Source organism: Sphaerulina musiva (assembly GCF_000320565.1).
Source record: "Sphaerulina musiva SO2202 unplaced genomic scaffold SEPMUscaffold_1, whole genome shotgun sequence".
Classification (NCBI taxonomy): Eukaryota; Fungi; Ascomycota; class Dothideomycetes; order Mycosphaerellales; family Mycosphaerellaceae; genus Sphaerulina; species Sphaerulina musiva.
In genome coordinates this window covers 320034-342729 of record NW_016017383.1, presented here as the reverse complement: position 1 = coordinate 342729, position 22696 = coordinate 320034, and the positions used below count along the sequence as shown (strand labels likewise).

The following is a 22696-nucleotide window of genomic DNA, read 5'->3' as shown; positions in this document are numbered from 1 at the left end:
CGTTCGAGCATAGATATTAAGTTAGTATACCTACAATAGTTCAGCGCGAATTATAGTCTATATATACCTAGCACTAATATACTACGCAATCTAATCCTTATAGTTATCGAGCTTAATTCGAGGGCGGCTATTCCTAGTAGATCTCTCTATATCGCGTATCGTAGTACGAATCTAGCTACGAGTTCAGCCGAGTAGAGAAAGTATCGGTAGGTATATATAGTCGTATAGAGGAGGAGAGTAATATTGTTACAAGACGTAATGTTGAGTTATACTAGGACGTAATATCGGGGCTTCGCTAGTCCGGCTACCGGAAACCTTAGTAGGGTCTATATTCGTACTAATTCGTAGAGTATTCGCAATATAGGGTATAGTATAGGGGTCGACTACCTTACCTACTCGTAGTATATTCGTAATACGGAGTATATTAGAGTATAGAGTAACTATTCACCGCCTTCTATCGAGGTATTATACGAGCCTATAGGACCGCTCGTATCTAGGGAACTACCGTTAGCCTTACTACGGTCAAAATGCCTATTCTATAGCGGCGATATAGGACTTCCGTTAGCCGTACTACGGTCAAAATACCTATTCTATAGCGATATAGAACTGCCGTTAGCCGTACTACGGTTAAAATGCCTGTCTATAGCGACTATTAGGCAGCGTTCGTAGTACTAATCGTAGTACGTTTATTATATACAAAAGGAGCGCCTAGTTCTCGAAGTTCGTTTATTCTGTACCTCCGCTATCGATTACAATAATAGCCTCGTAGGGAAAGTACTACTCCGTAACTAGAATACGGTATACCCTCGTTAGCGACTAGGTATTGTATCCTCAATACAGTACTAACAACCCTATAGTATAAGAACTCAGAATTGCGAATACTACTAAGCCTACTACGAATGCTACTATAAGTACTAATAGACGCTGCCTAGAAGCTCCGGGCTTTATATTATTCGCCTCCTTACTAGATAAGGCCGAAGGACAACGATAGAAGGGATTTACCTAGAAGAAGAATTCGATAATTATATATAGTACAGGCGGCAAGGCATTATCTTACAAGATACCTACGAACAACGCTACGAATCGAGCGGCTACGGCTGCGAACGAGGATTCTCCGTCTTTAACTAAGTTATTAAAAGGCAAAGAGCAGGCTCCTCTGCTTGTTAAGTATACTATCGATATATATACTTAGGTCGTCCGTTTAGATAGTATAGTTGTTACCTAGGAGAAGCCTAAGAAGCTGCTATCTCTTAAGGATAGTTAGTCTAAAGACTCCTTCGTAGCTACGAATAAGCCGCTAGTCGATTTTATCCTCTCGCGTACCGTAGATTATAGGATAGGGCGTAGCCCTATATTTTCTGTACCGAATTACCTATACTATCGTCTAATTACTAGATTCGATAGTAAAACACATTAGCCGTAGGAGGTATTATTGTTAGCCTTAAAGTTATTATTACTCGTAGAGATACTATTGCCAATTCCGGTTCTACGACCGAAGGATCAGAACGACGCCTATGCCTTTAACGTTAATATATTACAAATAGACTAGTCGTAACAAACGAACTATAGAAGGATCTAATATAACCTACTAATACTTAACCCTCCTAAGACGCCTAAATCTACTACGATCGCTACTACGAGTAATAATAATAGTAGGCTAGAATCGCTTCTAAAAGCAGTGTTCAAGAGACCGAGACAACTATTACTACTATTATAGGCATAATCGACAATAACCGTAGTAACGATAACAACCGTAGTAACGACAACAACTATAGTAACGATAACAACCGTAGCAACGAAGGCAACCGTAGTAACGAAGGCAACTATAGCAACGAAGGCAACCGTAACGACTATAGGTAGGTAGGTAGGTAAGTACTATATTAAGTCGCCTGTCGAACGTACCGCGAACGCTACTACTAGTATATTAACCTACTATCGATCTTACTTAAAGTAACAGGACCTATCGGACACTTATTATTTTACCTAAGCTAAAGGTCCGTAGGGAAGGTAACAGCGAGGCGAACGGCGGTACGACTAACGACGGCGCGACTAACGACGGCGGCGCGCGACTAACGACGGCGCGACTAACGACAGCGCGACTAACGACGGCGCGACTAATAACGCGAACGACGGCGCGAACGATAGTACGATTAACGGTACGATTAACGGTACGATTAATAGTAGAATTGATAGTACGATTGATAGTATAATTAATAGTAATACGATTGTTAGTACGATTAACGCTACGATTAACTACTTGTTTACTAATATATTTGACAATATGCCTAGCGCAGCGAATAAGAGTACGAATACTAGTATTACCGATACCGATTGTACTAGCGCTACTACTAACAGTATTACTAACAATACCCCTAAAGCTATAGGATTACTAGCTCGGAAGAGGCAGAGGAAGTATATATCGCCGCTTTATATAAACCTAAGGTATCGTTCGTAGTATAGTTCGTAGTGTATTTATCGGGCGTTCTAGTTAATAGTTAATAGTTAATAGTTAATAGTTGATAGTTGATAGTTAATAGTTAATAGTTAATAGATTGTAGTAGTGTATTTATTAGGCGTCCTAGTCGAGGGTTGATACTATATACAGTTGATCTTATACAAAGAAAAGTACTATACTACGAATAATACTACGAGTCTACGAGTAAATATTATAACAAGCTAATTAACCTAGCTAACGATACTAAGTAGATAGGATGTAACCCCCTTTAGTTAGCAAATAGTAGAAGCGAAAGCTATTATTGTCCTACTACCGCTATAAGCAACCCTAACCCTAAGCTATCGTTGTCCTCCGACTATAGTATATACATTACGAGCAATACTACGAATGCCTATATAAGTAGATTCGTAGTACGCGTAATTTTTGCGCGCGATAGTATGTATACGCACTAACGTACGTATATATACGTACGTATAGTGCGCGTACTAACATACGTATACACGTACGTATAGTACGCGTACTAACGTATATATATATGTATATATAGTGCCGCGTATATAAGTATATGTATAAATACGTATACGAATGCCCGAATACGTATACCCGATGTATACTGTAGAGAATCGCGAAAGTCCCGCGAATATGTATGCGAATATACCGTAAGTATAGGAAGCCGAAGATTTCAAATCGGAGTTCGTAGGAGGAAGTTTCCGAAACGAAGATTTGGCCTCTTGCTAGGTTCAGAGCTCCCTAGTATGCAGTTCGCCTGCCCGAGCATGCATGTGGAAGGTGATGACGTGCAGACATTATATAATGTAGGTAAGGTAATGTACCTCACTGCCACTGCCACCTTACTAGGTACTGTAACACGCAGACATTTAAGCCATATAAGGCCCTTACAACACTTTTGCTTGGCAAACGTCCGTTGCTTGACGCGTCAGAACAAACGCGCTGTATGCCGCGCCCATCTTCCTAGGTCGCTCTCAAGTCCTTCGTAGATACAGTCAGGTTGGTACAATAACACAACACTAAAAACATTGTGATTGAACGAACCAAAACCAATAATACAAAATGAAACACAACAAAAGTATAACCACTACCTCCAGCTAAAATTCCCACCGCAGAGACAGTAAGTGTTCGCCCTTCAACAATAAAAGGTCTTTAACATAAGCTTCATCGCTATAACTGTCTGCTCCAACGCTGGTTCCATATCGTCAATATGGCAGAAGCTTGGAGTATCGTACCACTGACGTGATGGAGTAGGACGTATGTCCACGGGAGGAACCGCATTCGCAGGATCGTTGCGACGATTATTTATGAATCGCAGTGGAGTCGTGAAGTTGATATTCAACTCGCACTGGCTGTTGTTCATGATAGACATGTCCATTTTCTCTTGTTCGTCGTTCTCATCAATATATCTCTCTGCAATTATCTGCACCGCACCTCCACCCGGTGTTGCTATATTTTGAGTAGGTCCATCGATAGGAACCTCAACGTCATAGTGTGTGATCGATGGTCCGGATTCCCCGAGCTCTCGTAGACACATCCTATTGAAGATATTCTTATCGGTTTTTTTTCTCTTGGGTGGCTTCCTTTGTCGTGCGACCAGGTGTGAATGCCGGCTCATCTCCACAACCTCTGTGAATCTCTGGGTCTCAACTCCATGCTTAGAGGCGAATTCTGGATCCGTATACCATATGGCTTGGCGCCGTTCCAGAACCGGAGCGGTATTGATATCTGGTTCTGCTTTGTTGCGAGGGTAGATAGGATCGGAGGCGAATCTTGGATCCAGAACCGGAGCGGTATTGACATCTGATTCTGCTTTGTTGCGAGGGTAGATGGTATCGGAGGCGAAGGCAGAGGCGAGAATCGCTGTGAGGAGGACAACACGCATGTTGAACATGTTCATAGCAAGTCCGACGCCACTTGAGGCTGCGACGATGTATCAGACAGGCCGAGATCTAACCAAGAGCGCGAGTTGATATATATACATACCTAGCTAGAGAATGTCACAAGGACACTAGCAGATGTAAAGATTGCCAGACTGGGCTCTAGACATCCCGTACGTCCGGCAACTGTAGTAAGCCAGAGTGTAGTAACTAAGAAGCAGTAAGTAGTTGGTAATATATAACAAGCAGTATGTAGTTGGTAAACCATTATGAGTATTAGGGCCGCGTAGGAGGTAGCAGTAAACTGATCATTCATTTGGTGAATGCTACAAGGACCCTAGTAGACGTTGACATTTCTGAAGTATAAGTACGAGCTCCGTAGCTGCCATACAGGGAAGAGCGGTAAAATACAGATACCTACCTTAGCATACATACTACAAGGACGGCGAACCCTAGAGAAATTGAGATTTCTGTCATGGTAATGGATGTGGATTGATCATTGATTGACAATTTGACATACCTGTACTTGGCTTGCCCTTCTATGGCATCCCTCTTCTTTCTCTCTTCGTAGCTCGTTTTGGAATGCAAGCCTCCCTAGGTACCATACTGTTCCGGTCCTTGTCCTTACTCTCGACATATCAAGCTCAAGGTCAGTCCTCTGACAGGTTCAGGTCGATTGGTAAAAGGAGAGTATACGGCGTCCATCTGCGCTATAGATGCGGTAAACGGCTTCTATAATGTAATCATTTGGAACAGGCGATTATTCCAAGTTTGAACAGCTAGACGCCACCAACACAATACGGCACAGTACCTGGTAAGGCTGATGTTTACTACCTCCTAGGGTTGCTGGATGTTTAGAGCTGTGCAGTGTGCAGCATACATACCTCAGGTAGGTAGGTAGGTAGGTGGACAGTGATGCTTACGGAATTGGCCCTGGTCTGAGCCTGCGCTAGGGGCGGTCCGGTACCGGCTAACCGGGAATACTTTTATAGAATGATTTTAGAAATTAGAACCTTGAAGTCGAAACCCAAATCTGCAGCGAGAATCGAGATATCGACGCCTTTCGGCCCTTTCTCGATTTATACGCGTCAATTCCTGTTTAGCTCGCTCGGACCGCTCCTAGCGTCTGCACAGACCAGGGCCACATGTGCCATTCGAGCCTCGAGGTGCTGCTTGGAAAATCTCGACTTTTCCGCGCGAACAGCGGTTCTAGGAGGTAACTTCTACCTAATCTACCAGCTCGACCTTCCTGCCACGCAACCCATGCGCTGAAATCCCAACTCCGCGCTACTCAGCGCATCTACGCGACCGATCGCCCACCTCAGCCTATTGTGATGTCGCCTTTCATCACCACACGTTCGGGGCGCATTCCGAGCTTCCAGAGCATTTCAAGCTTCCAGAGCATTCCAAGCTTCCTGTAGTTTCAGGTAACAGCTATAAAAGCGCTGGAAGTGCTTCGGGGCACAAGAAAGAAGGCGCTGGAAGTGTTTCGGGGCACAAGAAAGAAGGCCGATCGTCGCAAGGCGTTAATAACAGAAGCAAGGACGACGCGGTCGCTTGTAGGACAAGGACAGTGACGAGTCATGTCTGACTTATACATCTGAGCGGCGGCGCCGCAGGAGCACGAATACATAGCTAGGAGGTAGGTGTAAGCAGTTCAAGTTACCTCGACAGTAGGTATTGTTCTGACATATGGACGTGCGGCGTTGGCTGCACCTATTATCAAGAAGGATGTTAATAAAGACGCCTTCCGAATGGTGCCACTTGCACTGATATCGATATCGCTGGCTACTTGGCTTCACTTGGAAAGGCACTACTTAGGTACTTTGGAAAACGCACTGCCATTCGGCTTCTTACGCATCGCACCAGTCATCTTTTACCTCTTTCGCAGAGGCACTACCTAGATATTACAGTGTTTCCTTGTAGTGTACGTCGCTATCCTTTACTACCTTGACGACTTTATCAACTACCCAACTACCTCTGTAGGTAACCTACTACGCCAATCCACCTCAACTTGGATAGAGCTTACCGACAAGCTTGTCGTACCTCGAAACGACAACAAGTATTACAACAAGAACTATGTATATATACAAGGTACTGCTGAAGATACGCTTCTAAAAGAGTTCATCGAAGTAACAAACAACTCTTCAATCTGTTTAATAACCCATTGCGCAATCAACGCTCACCTAAACAATAGAGACTCAAAAAAGTGAAAGTTACGTACGAGGGGCTCCACTAACCTACCTTACTTCCAAGCTTTTGGTCCAGGCCAGCAGTGGAGAGGAGCAACCCCGCCCCGCTCATATGAGGTCAGTATGTACCGACGTACGGTTGTATTGGTAATAAGGCATTAGGTAGGTACATGTAGGTATTTATTGGCATTGGACTACCTACGAGGAGAAAGAGGAGGAGGAGGAGATACTTGTACAGTTACCTACCTGAGGTACCTACCCTACTTCATATAGCTACCTAGGTGCACCTCCAGTCGTCCGGTTCTTCTGCAAATACATACCTGCGATCGGGGTCTTGCCTTGCTTCATCCTCTATCCATTACTACTTTATACTTGTGATTTGCACATATTTCTTCTGCTTCACGAGACGAGAACTTCTTGCCGCCATGTCTGACACGAAGATGAAAGCGCTCCATTACGATGGTAGGTGTTTCTTACTGCTGCTGCTGCTGCGGACTGTCTTGGGACACCGTGTTGTGCACACTGCTGATTCACTCACGACGCGGCAGGTCCCTACCAGGTTTCCGTTCGAGAGATCGAAAGGCCAAAGATCGAGCATCCCGTAAGCACGCTGTTTATTATAACGAGAAAAGTTCTCGTCTGTCTGACGGAAATTTTTAGGATGATGTAATCATCAAGATCACCACGAGCTGCATTTGTGGAAGTGACTTACATATGTAAGCTGCTATTCTGATGCCCAGCGTATGCGGATAGTAGGAGTGGACAGTAGGTACCTTTGGGACATCTTTCGTCCCGATAAAATGGGCAAGGGCGTTCCAAAATCCACTTTTACAAGGAAAACATCTACCGCAACAGGTATCCGGAGGATACTGTTTGGTCGTACTATCGGCATACGCTGGGCTCCGATGTAAGAGGCGAGCTATCTGACATGTGTGACTTCCGACAGGTACGAGGGCAGAACCTCTGCCGAGAAAGGACTGGTTTTCGGGTAAGTCAGTAAAGTCAACCATTACTCGCCTTGACTGACCTTCACTCCCATAGACACGAGAACATGGGGATCGTCACTGAGGTGAGGGAAGCCCGGACGTGAGTTATACCATCTTCGAGGCGGGACTGACTGGGTTGTAACTGTTCAGGTCGGATCTGGTGTTACGTTGCTGAAGAAGGGTGATCGCATCGTCCTTCCATTCAACGTCGCTGACGGTCGCTGCCGCAACTGCGAGGAAGGCAAGACAGCCTTCTGTACCGGTGTCAACCCTGGATTTGCAGGCGGTGCGTATGGCTACGTTGCCATGGGACCATACGCTGGCGGACAAGCGCAATATTTGAGAGTGCCTTATGCGGTAAGTAATTCATTAGAAGTATCACCGTGCATGAGCAAGCGGCTGACATATGAAATCTCTTTGGTAGGACTTTAACGGATTGAAGCTGCCACCTGGAGTTGAGCATGAGGCAGACTTTGCTCTGCTTGCGGATATCTTCCCAACTGGCTGGCACGGACTTGTACTTTCTGGCTTCCAGAGCGGTGAATCTGTTGCTGTCTTTGGAGCAGGGCCAGTAGGGCTTATGGCCGCATACTCTGGCATTATTCGCGGCGCATCGCAGGTAAGGACCGGCGGTGCGAGGAAACAAGTCAACAATGCTGATGCCATCCTCTCAGGTTTACGTCGTGGACCAAGTTCCAGAGCGACTAGCCCAAGCCGCCAAGATTGGAGCTATTCCAATCAACTTCAGGGACGGCGATCCAGTCGAGCAAAGTAAGCTGTTCAGATAACGGCGATGATGCTTGCACGTGCTAATAGATCGCAGTCATCAAGAAGAATGGTGGCATGGTCGATCGAGCTGTCGATGCTGTGGGCTATCAAGCTGTTGACAAAGATGGCAGCAAAGAGAGGCCCAACATCGTGCTCGATCAGCTGATCATGGTGACAAGACCAACTGGTGGACTTGGAATTCCTGGTCTTTATGTGCCAAGCGACCCAGGCGCTCCAGACGAACAATCAGGCAAGGGCCAGATCTTGTGAGTGAAAGATCTTTGGACTTGACTTTTACGCTTTCGACCACTGACGGTATTATCTTTACAGAATCAGCTTTGGCAAGCTTTTTGAAAAGGGATTGAGCCTGGGCACAGGACAGGTAAGTCTCCGTTCAGAAAGCTAAAAAGGACATTCACTGACTGTTTCTCGCTTCAGTGTAACGTAAAGGCTTACAATAGGTACTTGCGCGACCTCATCATCGCGGGTCGTGCAAAGCCCTCGTTTGTGGTTTCGCACGAGCTATCGCTTGATGATGCTCCGATGGCTTATGGTAAGCCTGATTAGCTGGCAGAAATCTTCTCGGACACATTGCTAACTCGCGCGGCAGAAAAATTCGACAAGCGCATTGAAGGATATTCCAAGGTGTTGTTGCATCCCAACGGGCCACTGCAGTAGAGTGGAGTGGATGGAACTGTGTCATGACGACTCAGAGCCGCCGTAATGATGAACCGTGGTAGTCCAGTAGTCGAAAATTTGATGGATGATCTCGTCGCCTGTGCTGTCTGATGCACTTTCCCATGTCGGTCATGTGCAGGATCAATAATGCCATGAAATGCCGCCTCTCTTGATCAATCACAGACCATCCTCGCCTTGCAGCACGCGAGCGCTCACAATCCTCACCTCCTCTTCCGGCCTGTCCTCCGCGCTCGTCTTGACCAAGCCCAGCTTCTTCACCGTATTGAGCCCACTCTTCACGCGACCAAAAATGGTATGTTTCCCATCCAACCACGGCGTCGGCGCGAGTGTGACGAAGAATTGCGATCCATTGGTATTAGGTCCCGAATTGGCCATACTGAGAATTCCCGCGCCTGTATGTTTCAGGTCCGAACGGATTTCGTCGTCGAATTTTTCTCCCCATATCGAGGAGCCTCCTCGTCCTGTGCCTGTGGGGTCTCCGCCTTGGATCTGGGAGGTGGTGTTATTCAACCCGTATACCTACCTATGCATATGCGTTGTGTACGGCGTTGTGGAGGGGTACTCCAGTAAGGCAGAGTACAGGTAGGTAAGTCATACCATAAAATCCGGAATGATGCGATGGAAAATGGTGCCGTCGTAGTACTTGCGCGAGCAGAGTTCGCGAAAGTTTTTGCACGTCTGAGGCGCGTGTTCCGTGTAGAGCTCGATGGTGATGGGCCCCAAGGACGTTTCGAGTACCACCTGGGTGGCCATCGGGGGCGCGCGATGGTTCTATGATTGGCGGTGAAAGAGAGAGAGAGAAAGAGAGAGAGAATTGAAGAGAGAGAGGTGTGTGATGTAGTCAGTGGGATGTCAGCTCAGAATCGCTGGACGTGCTTTCTCGCGCCTCGCCACGGAGTCGGACTTTCTTCCCTTCATGTACCTGGACCCTGGAACATTCCAATGAATTACGCTCCCGATGAAAATGTGTGTCCGCGGCCTAGGAGGTAGGATCTCCAAACTGTCGTTGTAATTGGGACGTACTACAGAGAGGCTGTATGACGACTCTCAGACCCGTATATAACTGCTGGTGTCGCATTACGAGCAGATGGCGGTACTGATAAGGAGGTATTGGAAGAGCAGAAATAGGCATTCTACCTAGGTACTTAAATTGTTCGTTCCATGGGACAATGAGGTCTGTCTATCACCTCGTCTCGCCCTTCGTGTTCTTGTGCACGTATACAATCTGGCCCCAACACCATGCTCGCTCGAACGCTTCTCAATCAAGAATTCAAAACCTTGGTCTTCATCCATTCACTAGTTCCCACGCCCAAGTTGAGCCCATTCTGAGCCCACCACCTCCGAACCTGGACCTCCCGTTCGCCTTCGTACCCATCTTCCAAAGCCTCTTCCACATCACACGTCTTATATTCGACCTTGAGTCCGGACTGCTTCCACCACTCCAGCACAGCGACGTTGCCGCTTTTGGTCGCACCAACGAGTACTTGGTTGTCGAATATCATTTTGGAACCCTTGAGTTCATACCAGATTTGCAATATATCGACGTGGCCATGCGTGCTGGCGAGCTTGGCAACAGTGTCCTCATGAGGAAATGCAATCCCAGAACGCAGCCACCAATGCACTGCATCCGTATGACCATTCTGCGTGGCATAACAGATGCTCTTGCCTGGTTTCAAGCGCACTTTGGAAGAGTCCACACTGACGCTGGAATCTCCCACGGCTGTTGATTGAGCCTTCCACCACTCGAGTACTGATATGTGGCCTTGACCACTCGCTTGTTCTAGGGCCGCTTCGGTGAACTTTAATGGCAGACCAGAGTGCTGCCACCATTCTAATACATTCACGAACCCTGCTCGTGAAGCCCCGTCCAGCGCTTCGCTGTTGTACTCCTTGTTAAGGAACGACGGGGAGGTTCTCCAGTACTCGAGAATCTCGGTTCTGCCAAAGACAGAGGAAGCCTTGTCAGGTAAGAAAGTTTGGCCAAATGTCGCCCAGAACAGGTCTTTGTGACTGGCCTCCAGATGAGCCAATAGGTCAGTCATGGCGAAGCGCATGATCAGCTTGATGCACAATTTCGATAGCCAGCGCGGCACGCTGTGTGTCGCTATGAAATGCTTCACGTCGGAGAGGTTTCCACGCAAGAGGGTGAGCTCGAGAGTCTCCATGTAGTTACGTGGGCCTTGCGGGCTGGTATGGGAAGTCCAATCCGCAGTTGGTCTCAAATTGGTAAAAATATGCAATTTTTGAGCTAGCTCCCAGTCACCCGTAAAGTCCATGATCATGGTCCATAATTCGGGCGGCAAGATTCCCGTCTTTTTCGATGGTGTGGGAAAGGATGTTGGATGATCGGGCGAAACATCCAGCCCTGCGCCAATATTAATCAAATCCACCTGATTGCGAACCGCATCCACGAGCTCCTCCGCAGCTTCCCAGGATACCAGCTTCTTTTGCTCGCTTACGAAGGCCCATAGCATAGGCTGCAACACCTGCACCCAATTCCACTTCCTGCGAATCTTGGTGAGCTGCTTTTTGGTCATGGGGTTTTCCCACATGCGCGACGACATGCCGGGTAGCAGCAGAATCTTCTTGGACACGTCCCAACTGCGAATGAGCTCCAAGACCAGGTTATCTGTGTGTCCGTGCAGCATCTTTGCGAGATTGTGGGCGTCCATAGGAGCCAGAACTAGCAAGTCGGCCCACTCGCACAGTTCCGCTGCCTCCAGTTCCACAGCAAGAGCATTGGGTGTTGGAGCGCGGCGCATGATGTTCGGCATGGTCAGACATGATGTCGAGGCGTTCACGAAGGCCTGGCCGCAGAAGGCAGGATCGAGGATGGCCCTGAGGGACACGTCGGGCAGGCTGGCGAGGGTCGGTAGCAGGTCTTCGACGATCCTGCGGTCGTCACATCCTAATGAAGCAAATACCACGTTCAGCGTGCGGCTGTGGTGGAGAGCGGGAGCGGAGAGTCGCAGGGCATCGTCGTTATCGGCGTCATGGTCGTCTGCCATACCGCAGTTGCAGGATGTGTACCTTGATCAGGCTGTGATGGACTGCTGAGGTGGAAGTGTCGGGTGTAGGTAATCGCGCTGATGATACGATTTAAGGTAAAGTAGGCAAGCTAGGGCAGGGACTGAGGGAAGCAGGAGCAGGCAGGTGGCGAGCGTGGCAACTGGCGAGCGTCTGCACGTGGGAACCCGAGTCTACCTGAGGTATCCAGTCCCAAGTCCCACACTCAACATGAACTTGATCCATGATGAATATGCTGTACCCAATTGGTTCCGTAGAAGTTACGCGCGTGATTCTGACGCCTCCATAAAGTCTTGATGATAACGACGATACGAGCTACATATACCTAGTAAGTCCACAACTTGTCCACTAGTTCTCCATGGACCTACATATTTACAGCCACAGACATATAGCCTCATCACCACATAGTTAGGGCTCGTGCCGCGGCGCGGCACAAGAAGAAACAAGATGACGATGAACGTGCTGATTACAGCCTACAGGTACATTACTTGACACTTGACACAGTAGTTGTTCTACGCCACGTGCCTCAGTGGCGCGACTCGCCGATGAGTTTTCTCCTGCTGGTGGCATCTATCAAGAGAGAGACAGACAGAGAGATAGAGAGACAGAGAAACCGAGAGAAAGAGAAGGAGAGGGAGAGAGGGAGCGGGAGAGAGAGAGAGAGAGGGAGAGCACAAGCGGCTGACACATGTCGATCCAGCACTGTCACGTCGATGCACTGCATCATCATCATCTGCTCGGGGTTGTTGGCCCACGCCGACGCTCGGGGAGAACAAGCCACGCATGCAGGGTGAGGATTGGCCGCGGTGGTGGTGGTGGTGGTGGTGGTGAAGGTGAAAGTGGTGGTGGTGTTGGTGGTGGTGGCGGTTTCCGCGTCTCTCGGCGATCCCAGGTGCTGCTGACAATCCTGCTTCGGTCGAGCGTGCGTGCGCTGGGGAGGGGACATAGGTGTAGGCTGCTACCTCATGTACCTCCCTTATGTACGGTACATCCACGCAGCATAACGTGCACACATACGAGGCTTCTGCTACCTACCTACCTAGGTAAGATACCGCCAGCCTGCCAGGCGTTCCAGGTTAGTTCTACCCGCTTCTGAGGTCTTGGCGCCGAAAGCGATCGTGGAACACCGTGTTACATCATCATCCTTACCTGCACTGGGACTTCTGCACCGAGCGCGCGGTACGGCGAGACGGCACGCTTCTTTTGCGGCAGCCTTAGCAACATCATTGAACCTGCATCCAGTGGCGACATTGCCCTTGCACTCTCTGCCCTCGCGTCCACGTGCGGCCCACGACCCACCATACCGCCTTACCATCCATCCTAGACTCCTACGGTATACCACTCTACCCCAGATCGGATCTTCGAGCCTGCCCGCGCGCCGACGACCCCCCGTCGCCTGACTTTGTACCTGCTATCCGCCGCATTGATCTCGACCTGAGCTTCTCACAGCACCACCGACCCGGCCCCATCCCCTACAGCACCACGACGGGAAGTCGTTTCAGTAGCGCATCGCGTGCCTCGAGTCTCATGTCAAGGCACCACTCTGGCAGGTTGTGGCGAATCGGCTGCGGCCACGACTTTTAGGTCGCTGTGTAGCATATAATATACGCCGGGAGGGACTCGGGATTGGACGTTCACAGTATGGCGTCGTCGGAGCAGCAGCAGCAAGAGGAGGAGGGACTCCGGCAAGCAAGTCGCACGGAGAGCGAGGACATGCCGACTCCGACTACCAGCGCCCCCGATGCGACCACATCTGACCACGATCCTCCGACGACGAATAGACCTTCGAACATTCCTATCGAGGACTTGCGACATCGTTCAGCCAGCGCAGCCAAAGACCAACCACCATCACCTGGTCAAAATGCCGAGGCGCCGCCCAGCCCTGCAGCTACCGATCGTGTGTTCCCAATACGCTCCGTTGTATCTGTCGATCCTACGCCGACTCCTTTCACCAAGAGCGAGAAGCCAGATGGCTATTTCCAGACGTCGGCGTCACGAATGTCCAGTGCCGAGGCTTTTCATGCTGCTCGCGGGAGGTACACGGGCGAGCGTAGTGGCAGCGAAGGCGCAGGCACATCAAGTCGACAGGGCTCGACATCCACTACTAGCACCGCACAACATAGTAGTCCTGCGCAAAAGATACACTATTCGCAGACCTTCAATGAAATGATGACAGACACAGACAGTACGGGTAGTGTTCAAGAAGACAGCCTCAAACACACTAGGGCGGACTCGAATGGACGCTTGTCGTCCGCACGGGCCCCTTCTCTGATGAGTATCAAGAGTAGCATCGACGACACTGGGCCGCTAGTCACAGCACGCTTCAAACATGTGGTGACAGACGGTGGGCACGCTATCATCACCGGGCGGGACGGCGAGACGCTGCAGCGGTGCGAGGACGAGCCCATACACATCCCTGGCGCGGTACAAGGCTTCGGCCTCCTGATAGCACTCGAGGAGGAGCAGGAAGGAAAGTTGGTTGTCCGAACCGTCAGCGAGAATTGCAGACGCCTCATTGGATTCACGCCACAGCAGCTGTTCTCTCTGGACAGTTTCACGGACATTTTGTCCGACGAACAGGCGGATAACTTACTCGATCATGTGGACTTCATCCGTGAAGAGGATGCCGATGTCGTCACGAATGGTCCTGAAGTCTTCACCATATCTATCCGCAACCCATCACGCAAGAGTCAGAAGTTCTGGTGCGCCATGCACATCAATGAGCGCAACCCTAACCTGATTATCTGCGAATTTGAACTTGAAGACGATCCTGTTAATCCTTTAGTGCCTCCCAATGATATGACACCCGAGCCTCCCGAAGACACACTGGACAGTCGACCGACTGAGGAAGAGTATCTCGAGAGCACGCAGAATACTAGTAAACCTCTGCGTGTCCTTCGAAGCGCTCGAAAACGAAAAGGGGAGGCTGCTGCTATGGAGGTTTTCAACATCATGAGCCAAGTGCAAGAGCAACTTGCAGCTGCACCCAATCTTGATACGTTCTTACGAATACTGGTGGGCGTGGTAAAGGAGTTGACCGGATTTCACCGGGTAATGGTCTATCAATTTGACCAACACTGGAACGGCAGAGTGGTGACTGAGCTCGTAGATCCGCGCGCAACAAAAGATCTGTACAAAGGACTGAATTTCCCCGCCTCTGACATACCCAAGCAAGCCCGCGATCTTTACAAGGTCAATAAGGTGCGTATGCTGTATGACCGTGATCAGGAGACTGCTCGTCTCGTTTGTCGGACTATGGAAGATCTTGAATCACCACTGGACTTGACGTACTCCTACTTGCGGGCCATGTCTCCGATTCACATCAAATATTTGGGAAACATGGCCGTGCGGTCATCAATGTCTATCTCCATCAACGCGTTCGAGGAGCTCTGGGGCTTGATTGCTTGTCACTCGTATGGATCAAAGGGCATGCGAGTCTCGTTTCCGATCCGCAAAATGTGTCGACTCGTAGGAGATTCTGCGTCACGCAACATTGAGCGTCTGTCGTATGCATCACGACTGCAAGCGCGGAAATTGATCAACACCGTGCCCACGCAGAGTAACCCGTCAGGCTACATTATTGCGTCTTCCGAGGACTTGCTCAAACTCTTCGATGCCGACTTTGGATTGCTATCAATCCGTGACGAGACAAAAATTCTGGGGCACCTTGAAAATGGGTCACAAGAGCCTCTGGCCATGCTCGAGTACCTGCGAATGCGGTGTGTCACCAACGTCATGACATCCCAGGACATCAAAGAGGATTTTCCAGATCTTCGCTACCCACCCGGCTTCAAGGAGATCGCTGGTCTTTTGCTTGTGCCATTATCCGTAGGTGGTCAGGACTTCATCGTATTCTTCCGAAAGGGGCAACTTAAAGAAGTCAAATGGGCAGGCAACCCTTACGAAAAGTTCGTCAAGGAAGGCACAGAAGGCTACTTGGAGCCTCGGAAGAGCTTTCGAACCTGGAGCGAGATGGTCGTTGGTAAATGTCGCGAATGGACGGAAGAGGAGATTGAGACCGCTGCTGTACTGTGTCTCGTGTATGGAAAATTCATCGAAGTCTGGAGGCAGAAGGAAGCGGCATTGCAGAACAGCCAATTGACGAGACTGTTGCTGGCGAATTCCGCTCACGAGGTTCGAACGCCTCTCAATGCTATAATCAATTACCTCGAGATTGCGCTCGAAGGCACTCTTGATCAGGAAACGAGAGAGAATCTGGCGAAATCTCACTCGGCTTCGAAATCTTTGATCTATGTCATTAACGATCTTCTGGATCTGACAAAAACAGAGGAGGGCGGTGAGCTTGTGAAAGATGAAGTGTTCGACCTCAGCGGTACCCTCTACGAAGCCACAGACATGTTCAAAGGCGACGCGCGACGCAAAAACATTTCTTACCAAGTCACAGACCATCCCGGTCTTCCTCGACAGGTCATTGGGGACCAGCGCAAGATACGCCAGGCTATTAGCAATGTCACCGCGAATGCGATACAGAACACAAAAGAGGGCAGCGTCAAGGTGGACATGTATGTTGCCTCTCGGACTGATAACCATGTCGAGGTAGAGATCAGCTTTGTCGATACTGGTCTCGGCATGAGTGCCAAGAAGCTCGACTCGCTATTCCGAGAACTGGAACAAGTGCAGAGCGAGACGACTGATTTGCTTTCCGAACCAGTTGTACCGAAGAAGTCTCTGCCGGACCCTGTGAAACCTGTCGAGGGCAGGACGCTGGGCTTGGGTCTGGCTGTCGTGGCGCGTATCATACGCAATATGAATGGCCAGCTCCGTCTGAAAAGCGAAGAAGGCAAAGGCTCTCGGTTTGTCATACAATTTCCTTTCGAGATCTCCGAAGACGAAAACAAACAGCAAGCTTTACCGGCTGAAGGCTCGCAAGGATCAGTCACACCACATGCTGAAAAGTCTCTGGAGCCAGTAACTCCTCCTACGGAAGATATGCTCACTCTCATTGAACGGAGCAGCACCACACCGAGTGCAACTCCCGCAGCTCTCAGCCCACCTGGCATGCCGCGTAAGCACAGCGCCGAGAGTGTTGGAAGTAGAAACAGTCTGGGCAGCTACAGGTCTGGTCGAAGCAATATGAGCAAGAGTTCGAACCGAAGTGGAAAGAGCGAAGCAGATCGTTTGATAGAAGCTATTTCGGAGCCTCATCGAGTCGAAGGTTGGCATGAGAACAGCGTAAAACGAACAAACAGCCGTGGAAGTGGCGTTTCCGTGGACTCACGTCTGAACCGACGGCATACGGGGACACGACCTGACCAGAATATCTCATCGCCGAGGAAGCGATCTGGAAGTGGAGAAATCGCACCTGCGCCAGAAACCCTTCCAGATATGAAGCCTGTAAAACCTAGTCGGAGCGATGTCAAGGATTCTGGAATGCCCATTCGCGCCGTGAGGATGCCGGACGAGTTTAGTTCATCGCCGACACCAGAGCAACCCATACGTCCGCCAGTGATAAACGAGAAAGCCCCGAATACCACCAGTAACCAACAGTCCACGGTGGACACCCTACATATGAAAGTACTCGTGGCTGAGGACGACCCAGTGAACAGCCGCATCATCAAAAAGAGATTGGAAAGGCTCGGCCACGAGGTGACATTGACCGTAAACGGAGAGGATTGTGCTAGCAGCTACTGCGACCGCCCGGGCTTCTTTGACATTGTTCTCATGGACATGCAGGTCAGTACACAGCACTTCTTTCGAGCTTCCCAAAACTAACGTGCTCCACAGATGCCCATAGTCGATGGGCTAACTTCCACTAAAATGATTCGTTCTTTTGAAAAGTCTCACCCTGCGCAGGTGCTCTCCACCCGCGCAGCCATGAACGGCCGCGTGCCTATCATTGCCGTGTCTGCTTCCTTGATCGAGAAGCAGAGACGTCATTATATGGACAGCGGATTTGATGGCTGGATCCTCAAGCCGATCGCTTTTGGGCGACTGTCAGAGATTATGGAGGGCATCGTGGATCGTCAAGTTCGGCGGGAAAATCTTTACCAGCCGGGTTCTTGGGAACGAGGCGGTTGGTTTAGCGAAGTGCAGAAGAATCTCTTCGTGGCCGACACGACTCCAAGCGCGCTCCCACCTCTGACAGAACCATCGGAAGGGGTGAAGATTGCTGCCGTATCCGACGATCCTCAGGTGAAGGAAGAGAATGACAGCGAGCAGACACGCGAACAGATCAGACTTGCCGAGAAGCAAGATGCGAATGAAGGAGAGTCAGAGGCAACAGAAGTTCCCACTGGCGATGAAGCGACTACCGACTCTGCAAAGGACTGAGCTCATGTACAACGAACGCTTCGACGGATTGAACTAACAGACAGCACGACACGATTTGATTGGTAGACCGGGCCAAGGATAAAGAGCGACGACCAAGACCTGAACGGCATGCGGTTCACAGGACTCAGGCTGGTTGTCAAGGGCGCAATGAAATAGATGAAGGCGATGAGCAGACTCGCCACGCAGCACATGCGCACACGAAGCCCACAGCCTTTGTGTGGCATGTTGTTGCATGACACCGAACGAACCTCCATACGCGGCGTTGATTTCCACGAGAGGAGGGCTGTTCCACAACGTTCCCAGGGGGAGATTGTCTATGGACGCCCCTGGCGGTATCCTGCGAGAGTTGCATTGAGAGAGACTGCAGGATGTAGGCACAGTTTCCATCAGTTTCCATTGCTAGCGTTCAGTTTTGAAGTCCTATCGACAAAAACGTCAGCGCAGCGCCAGACCTAATTCTACCACCCCTACAAACTTGTCTCATCGTTATCTCCTTTCAGCTGAGCTCTGCATCGAATGAAAGTGCCCTCCCTGCCTGGCAGATTGCTGCATCCCTCTAAGGCATCGTGACTGACGATGATGCAGGCCTTGGGAGCAGCGTAGCGAGGCATGCAATGCCGTCCGGGGTGGTTTGATAGCCATGCCCACCATGTACAATACGGTAAGGTCGGTAAGGTCGGTAAGGTCGGTAAGGTAGTAGGTACAGGTAATTGATATCCTCCTCTGTCTGCCGGCTGAGCCTCTGCATGGGTATTCAGTGTGTGCGGAAGAGGAGATGGTGGAGCGGCAGGTCGACGCCTTATTGATTGGAAGCTGTCCCTGTCAGATTTCGTAGCCCAAGTCGTTGCGAGGAGTCAGATATAACGCACCTACAGCCGGCTCCGTTCTCACCCGACGCACAATGGGCGCGTAACCGTGGACGCACGTGAGCAGCGCAGTCGAGCTGTCGGGTACAAACGGAGTCGCGAACGAGCGACCAATCACCACGTGCGGTGTGTCAAATAGCTCTTCGGGTTGGTTTGCGGTCGTGGGGCCTAAATCATATCCCAAGAGATCATGTCCCGAGGGCATGTCGAGGTGGGCGAGCCTCGATCATGAAGGCCAAACTACAAAGCTCTGGGCCCCTCCGCATTCTCGTGGTGTTGTTGCCGCTCAATTCCTCCTCCTCACTTCCATCATCCACCCATCCATTTCTAAACCTCTCCACTCCAAAACGAACGCAGACTAGCACACCCAGCATTATCTCTCATTTATTGAACTTTCTCCTCACTGCACAGTATCATCATGGCTGCTCGCGTGAACCAGACGGCATTGCACCCTACCGGTGTTGAGTATGTGGCATTACCTGAATATCCCCCCCTCCCGCCAATGGGAATAGGGCTTGGACTGACCATGCCGCCGCGTCTAGGCCTCGACATGAGCATACCGAAATTGAGGAGGAATTGCACGACCGCGCGCACATTGACTACGACCGTGTGGCCATTGTAAGACACATCCCGCATTCCCACGCACGCATGCAGTAAGCACAGCTTTGTTCGCTAACACAGCCCGCATTGCAGATTGCCAATCCTTCCGTCGCCGCCCTCTACGAAGATGCGCTCGTCTACGAAACCGGGTCTGCCATCACGTCCACCGGCGCCTTGTCTGCGTATTCGGGCGCAAAGACTGGCCGTTCTCCTTCCGACAAGCGGATCGTGAAAGAGGAGGGCTCGGAGAGCAATGTGTGGTGGGGACCTGTGAACAAGCCCATGACGCCAGAGGTAAGAGACACCAGCTCCAGCATCAGCACCACCACCAGCACCACTTGAATTGCTGTTTTTCCTTGATCCGCCTGTGCCGAGCTCGCTTCATGATGGCGATGCGGTCGACCGCGCGTGAACCAGTGACTGGCGACGCGAACCGGCGGGGCAGCCTAGTCTTGGCCTGGCCCCGGACGTCATCCCGGACTGCCGAACCGAGCTTCCATTCGCTTACCTAACTCCTCTTCTGCACGTGTATCCGCTGCCCCGCATCGCATCGGGCCAGATCGGCGGGACCCGTTCGCCCTCACGCACACGCGCACGCACATGCACATGCACATCACATCCATCTCCCTCTCTCTCTTCTCTGCATGGCTTCATGTTGGCTTGGCTTGGCTTTTCCACTTGGAGCTACCCAATCCATCCGGCCACCGCTAACTTGTATCACGTGCTTAGGTCTGGCGTATCAACCGCGAACGTGCTGTCGACTACCTCAACACCCGAAACCGCATCTATGTCATTGATGGTTTTGCCGGCTGGGACGAGCGCTACCGCATCAACGTGCGTGTCGTCTGCGCGCGTGCCTACCATGCTCTGTTCATGTACAACATGCTCATCCGTCCCTCGCGGAAAGAGCTGGAGCACTTCCACCCTGACTATGTCATCTACAACGCCGGTGCTTTCCCGGCCAACAGATATACCACTTCCATGACTTCCAACACCTCCGTGTCCATCAACTTCCAGGAGAAGGAGATGGTCATTTTGGGTACCGAATATGCTGGCGAGATGAAGAAGGTGAGTCGTCACGAAATCGAGTGAAATGATGGCACGCTCGGTACTAATTAGTCACAGGGCATTTTCACTGTCCTCTTCTACGAGATGCCTGTCAAGCACAACGTGCTGACACTGCACTCCTCCGCCAACGAGGGTAAGGATGGCGACACCACTGTCTTCTTCGGACTTTCTGGAACTGGAAAGACCACGCTCTCTGCAGACCCTAAGCGTGCCTTGATTGGAGACGACGAGCACTGCTGGAGTGACAAGGGCATCTTCAACATCGAGGGTGGTTGCTATGCCAAGTGCATTGGCCTCTCTGCTGAGAAGGAGCCTGATATTTTCAATGCCATCAAGTTTGGATCTATCCTCGAAAACGTCGTCTTCGATCCCGAGACCCGTGTCGTCGATTACGATGACACAACGCTGACGGAGAACACCCGCTGCGCCTACCCCATTGAATACATCGAGAACACGAAGATTCCTTGCGTGTCAACGAACCACCCTTCCAACATCATTCTTCTGACCTGCGACGCTCGTGGTGTGCTACCGCCGATCTCCAAGCTGAGCAGTGCGCAGACTATGTACCACTTCATCAGTGGTTACACATCCAAGATGGCTGGTACTGAACAGGGTGTAACGGAACCTCAGGCCACCTTCTCATCTTGCTTCGCACAGCCTTTCCTGGCGCTGCACCCGATGCGTTACGCCAAGATGCTTGCCGAGAAGATGTCACAACATAACACCAACGCCTGGTTGCTCAACACTGGCTGGACTGGTGCAGGAGCCGCTACTGGCGGTAAGCGGTGTCCACTCAAGTACACTCGTGCTATCCTGGACGCCATCCACAACGGATCGTTGGCCAAGGCCGAGTACGAGACATATGAGACTTTCAACCTGCAAGTGCCCACGTCCTGCGACGGCGTTCCCGCTGAATTGCTCAACCCTGCAAAGGGCTGGGTGGGCACTGCGTCGCTCAAGGAGGAGGTTACGAAGCTTGCAGAGCTGTTCCAGGAGAACTTCAAGAAATACTCGGATGAAGCTACTGAAGAGGTGCAACAGGCGGGACCTACCATCTAATTTTCAGCGGTTTTGCGGCAGTGTATATGAATATGAGTCGGCGTTGGTCTGATTCGGGAGGATCAAGCTGTGTATGTCGCACAGCAAAGACAGAGCGAGAGAGAGAGAGAGTTTATGATATCTTCACAGTTCCAGTCAACAAAAAACTTCAGATCTGATTGTCCCAACTTTTCCCCCCCACCGCCCCTCCATTCCCACAGTTATACCTACTTACATGTACTTGGTGTGAGGTAGTACAAAGCTTGGAAATACCAAGAATGCCACGGCTGAATTTGCGACGACCCAAGTAATTGCCGAGACAAAAAATGCGGCGTATATCTGTATCTGGGTGCTGAGCATTCTTTGTGTAACCTGAAGCTGGCTGGGGAACCTGGGGCTTCGCGAGGGACGCGGGGTGGGAAAGAGAGATCTGCGATCGTAAAAAAAAAATGCCCGAACGTTCGCTACATGTACTTACGTAGGAGGTATAAGGGGTGTGGGAGAAGAAACTGGGTGCGATCTGATTGTGACATTTTTCTTCTTTTCAAGAGAGACTGTGCGATCGTTTAGTCGTCTCTTGTTCAAGGTAAGGTATGGTAAGGAGGTAGCTTATCTTCCTGGTACACGTAAGGTACCATGGCTGCATGGCACGGCTTACCTATGTATGCCCCCACGACGAGGTCTTGGCCGAACAAGACCGTCAAATCATTGAATGCTCCGAGCCGCCGATCCCCGAGAGAAACCTGACGGCATTGGCATATATGTTCTCGCTTCCACCCTCATAGCTCTAGAAGGTATGCTCAACAGGCTCAGCCGA

At 50.4% G+C, this 22696-nt stretch overlaps 6 protein-coding genes across 6 annotated transcripts; 3 read left to right on the top strand and 3 right to left on the bottom strand.

The window, feature by feature from the left end:
* Positions 1–3599: 3599 nt before the first annotated feature.
* Positions 3600–4349, bottom strand: SEPMUDRAFT_112355 (uncharacterized protein; the record flags this gene model as incomplete). Its single annotated transcript, XM_016900972.1, has 1 exon — positions 3600–4349. The coding sequence occupies one exon, from the start codon at positions 4347–4349 to the stop codon at positions 3600–3602; it is 750 nt and encodes a 249-aa protein (XP_016764418.1).
* A 2402-nt stretch (positions 4350–6751) lies between these two features.
* On the top strand, positions 6752–9765 carry SEPMUDRAFT_145585 (S-glutathione dehydrogenase). Its single transcript, XM_016903144.1, has 13 exons — positions 6752–6998; positions 7085–7137; positions 7197–7252; positions 7483–7524; positions 7578–7605; positions 7673–7879; positions 7947–8141; positions 8197–8293; positions 8346–8556; positions 8621–8672; positions 8729–8843; positions 8901–9478; positions 9587–9765. The coding sequence occupies exons 1-12, from the start codon at positions 6962–6964 to the stop codon at positions 8966–8968; spliced, it is 1161 nt and encodes a 386-aa protein (XP_016764416.1). The 5' UTR covers positions 6752–6961; the 3' UTR covers positions 8969–9478; positions 9587–9765.
* On the bottom strand, positions 9146–9742 carry SEPMUDRAFT_103696 (peptidyl-prolyl cis-trans isomerase-like 1; the record flags this gene model as incomplete). The annotated part of the gene is made up of 2 exons (XM_016900511.1): positions 9146–9508; positions 9587–9742. The coding sequence occupies 2 exons, from the start codon at positions 9740–9742 to the stop codon at positions 9146–9148; spliced, it is 519 nt and encodes a 172-aa protein (XP_016764417.1).
* A 376-nt stretch (positions 9766–10141) lies between the features above and the next one.
* On the bottom strand, positions 10142–12059 carry SEPMUDRAFT_145584 (flavo protein). Its single transcript, XM_016903143.1, has one exon. It carries the CDS (start codon positions 11995–11997, stop codon positions 10252–10254), a length of 1746 nt encoding a protein of 581 aa, XP_016764415.1. The 5' UTR covers positions 11998–12059; the 3' UTR covers positions 10142–10251.
* Positions 12060–13267: 1208 nt separating this feature from the next.
* Positions 13268–19054, top strand: SEPMUDRAFT_145583 (uncharacterized protein). The gene is made up of 2 exons (XM_016903142.1): positions 13268–17710; positions 17762–19054. Exons 1-2 carry the CDS (start codon positions 13658–13660, stop codon positions 18305–18307), a joined length of 4599 nt encoding a protein of 1532 aa, XP_016764414.1. The 5' UTR covers positions 13268–13657; the 3' UTR covers positions 18308–19054.
* A 344-nt stretch (positions 19055–19398) lies between these two features.
* On the top strand, positions 19399–22074 carry SEPMUDRAFT_145579 (phosphoenolpyruvate carboxykinase [ATP]). The gene is made up of 5 exons (XM_016903141.1): positions 19399–19638; positions 19716–19791; positions 19867–20067; positions 20503–20841; positions 20899–22074. The coding sequence occupies exons 1-5, from the start codon at positions 19592–19594 to the stop codon at positions 21898–21900; spliced, it is 1665 nt and encodes a 554-aa protein (XP_016764413.1). The 5' UTR covers positions 19399–19591; the 3' UTR covers positions 21901–22074.
* The last annotated feature ends 622 nt before the right edge of the window (positions 22075–22696 follow it).

What these genes read in the sequence shown, in the direction of transcription:
- SEPMUDRAFT_145585 (XM_016903144.1), top strand. Translation starts at nt 6,962, where the DNA reads ATGTCTGACACGAAGATGAAAGCGCTCCATTACGATG. An exon ending in GAGAAAGGACTGGTTTTCGG is followed by an intron (nt 7,525 to 7,577) that starts GTAAGTCAGTAA and finishes TCACTCCCATAG; the next exon opens with ACACGAGAACATGGGGATCG. An exon ending in ATTTGAGAGTGCCTTATGCG is followed by an intron (nt 7,880 to 7,946) that starts GTAAGTAATTCA and finishes TCTCTTTGGTAG; the next exon opens with GACTTTAACGGATTGAAGCT.
- SEPMUDRAFT_145583 (XM_016903142.1), top strand. Translation starts at nt 13,658, where the DNA reads ATGGCGTCGTCGGAGCAGCAGCAGCAAGAGGAGGAGGGACTCCGGCAA. An exon ending in TTGTTCTCATGGACATGCAG is followed by an intron (nt 17,711 to 17,761) that starts GTCAGTACACAG and finishes CGTGCTCCACAG; the next exon opens with ATGCCCATAGTCGATGGGCT.
- SEPMUDRAFT_145579 (XM_016903141.1), top strand. Translation starts at nt 19,592, where the DNA reads ATGGCTGCTCGCGTGAACCAGACGGCATTGCACCCTACCGGTGTTGA. An exon ending in ACTACGACCGTGTGGCCATT is followed by an intron (nt 19,792 to 19,866) that starts GTAAGACACATC and finishes CCCGCATTGCAG; the next exon opens with ATTGCCAATCCTTCCGTCGC. An exon ending in ACAAGCCCATGACGCCAGAG is followed by an intron (nt 20,068 to 20,502) that starts GTAAGAGACACC and finishes TCACGTGCTTAG; the next exon opens with GTCTGGCGTATCAACCGCGA.
- SEPMUDRAFT_145584 (XM_016903143.1), bottom strand. Translation starts at nt 11,997, where the DNA reads ATGGCAGACGACCATGACGCCGATAACGACGATGCCCTGCGACTCTCC.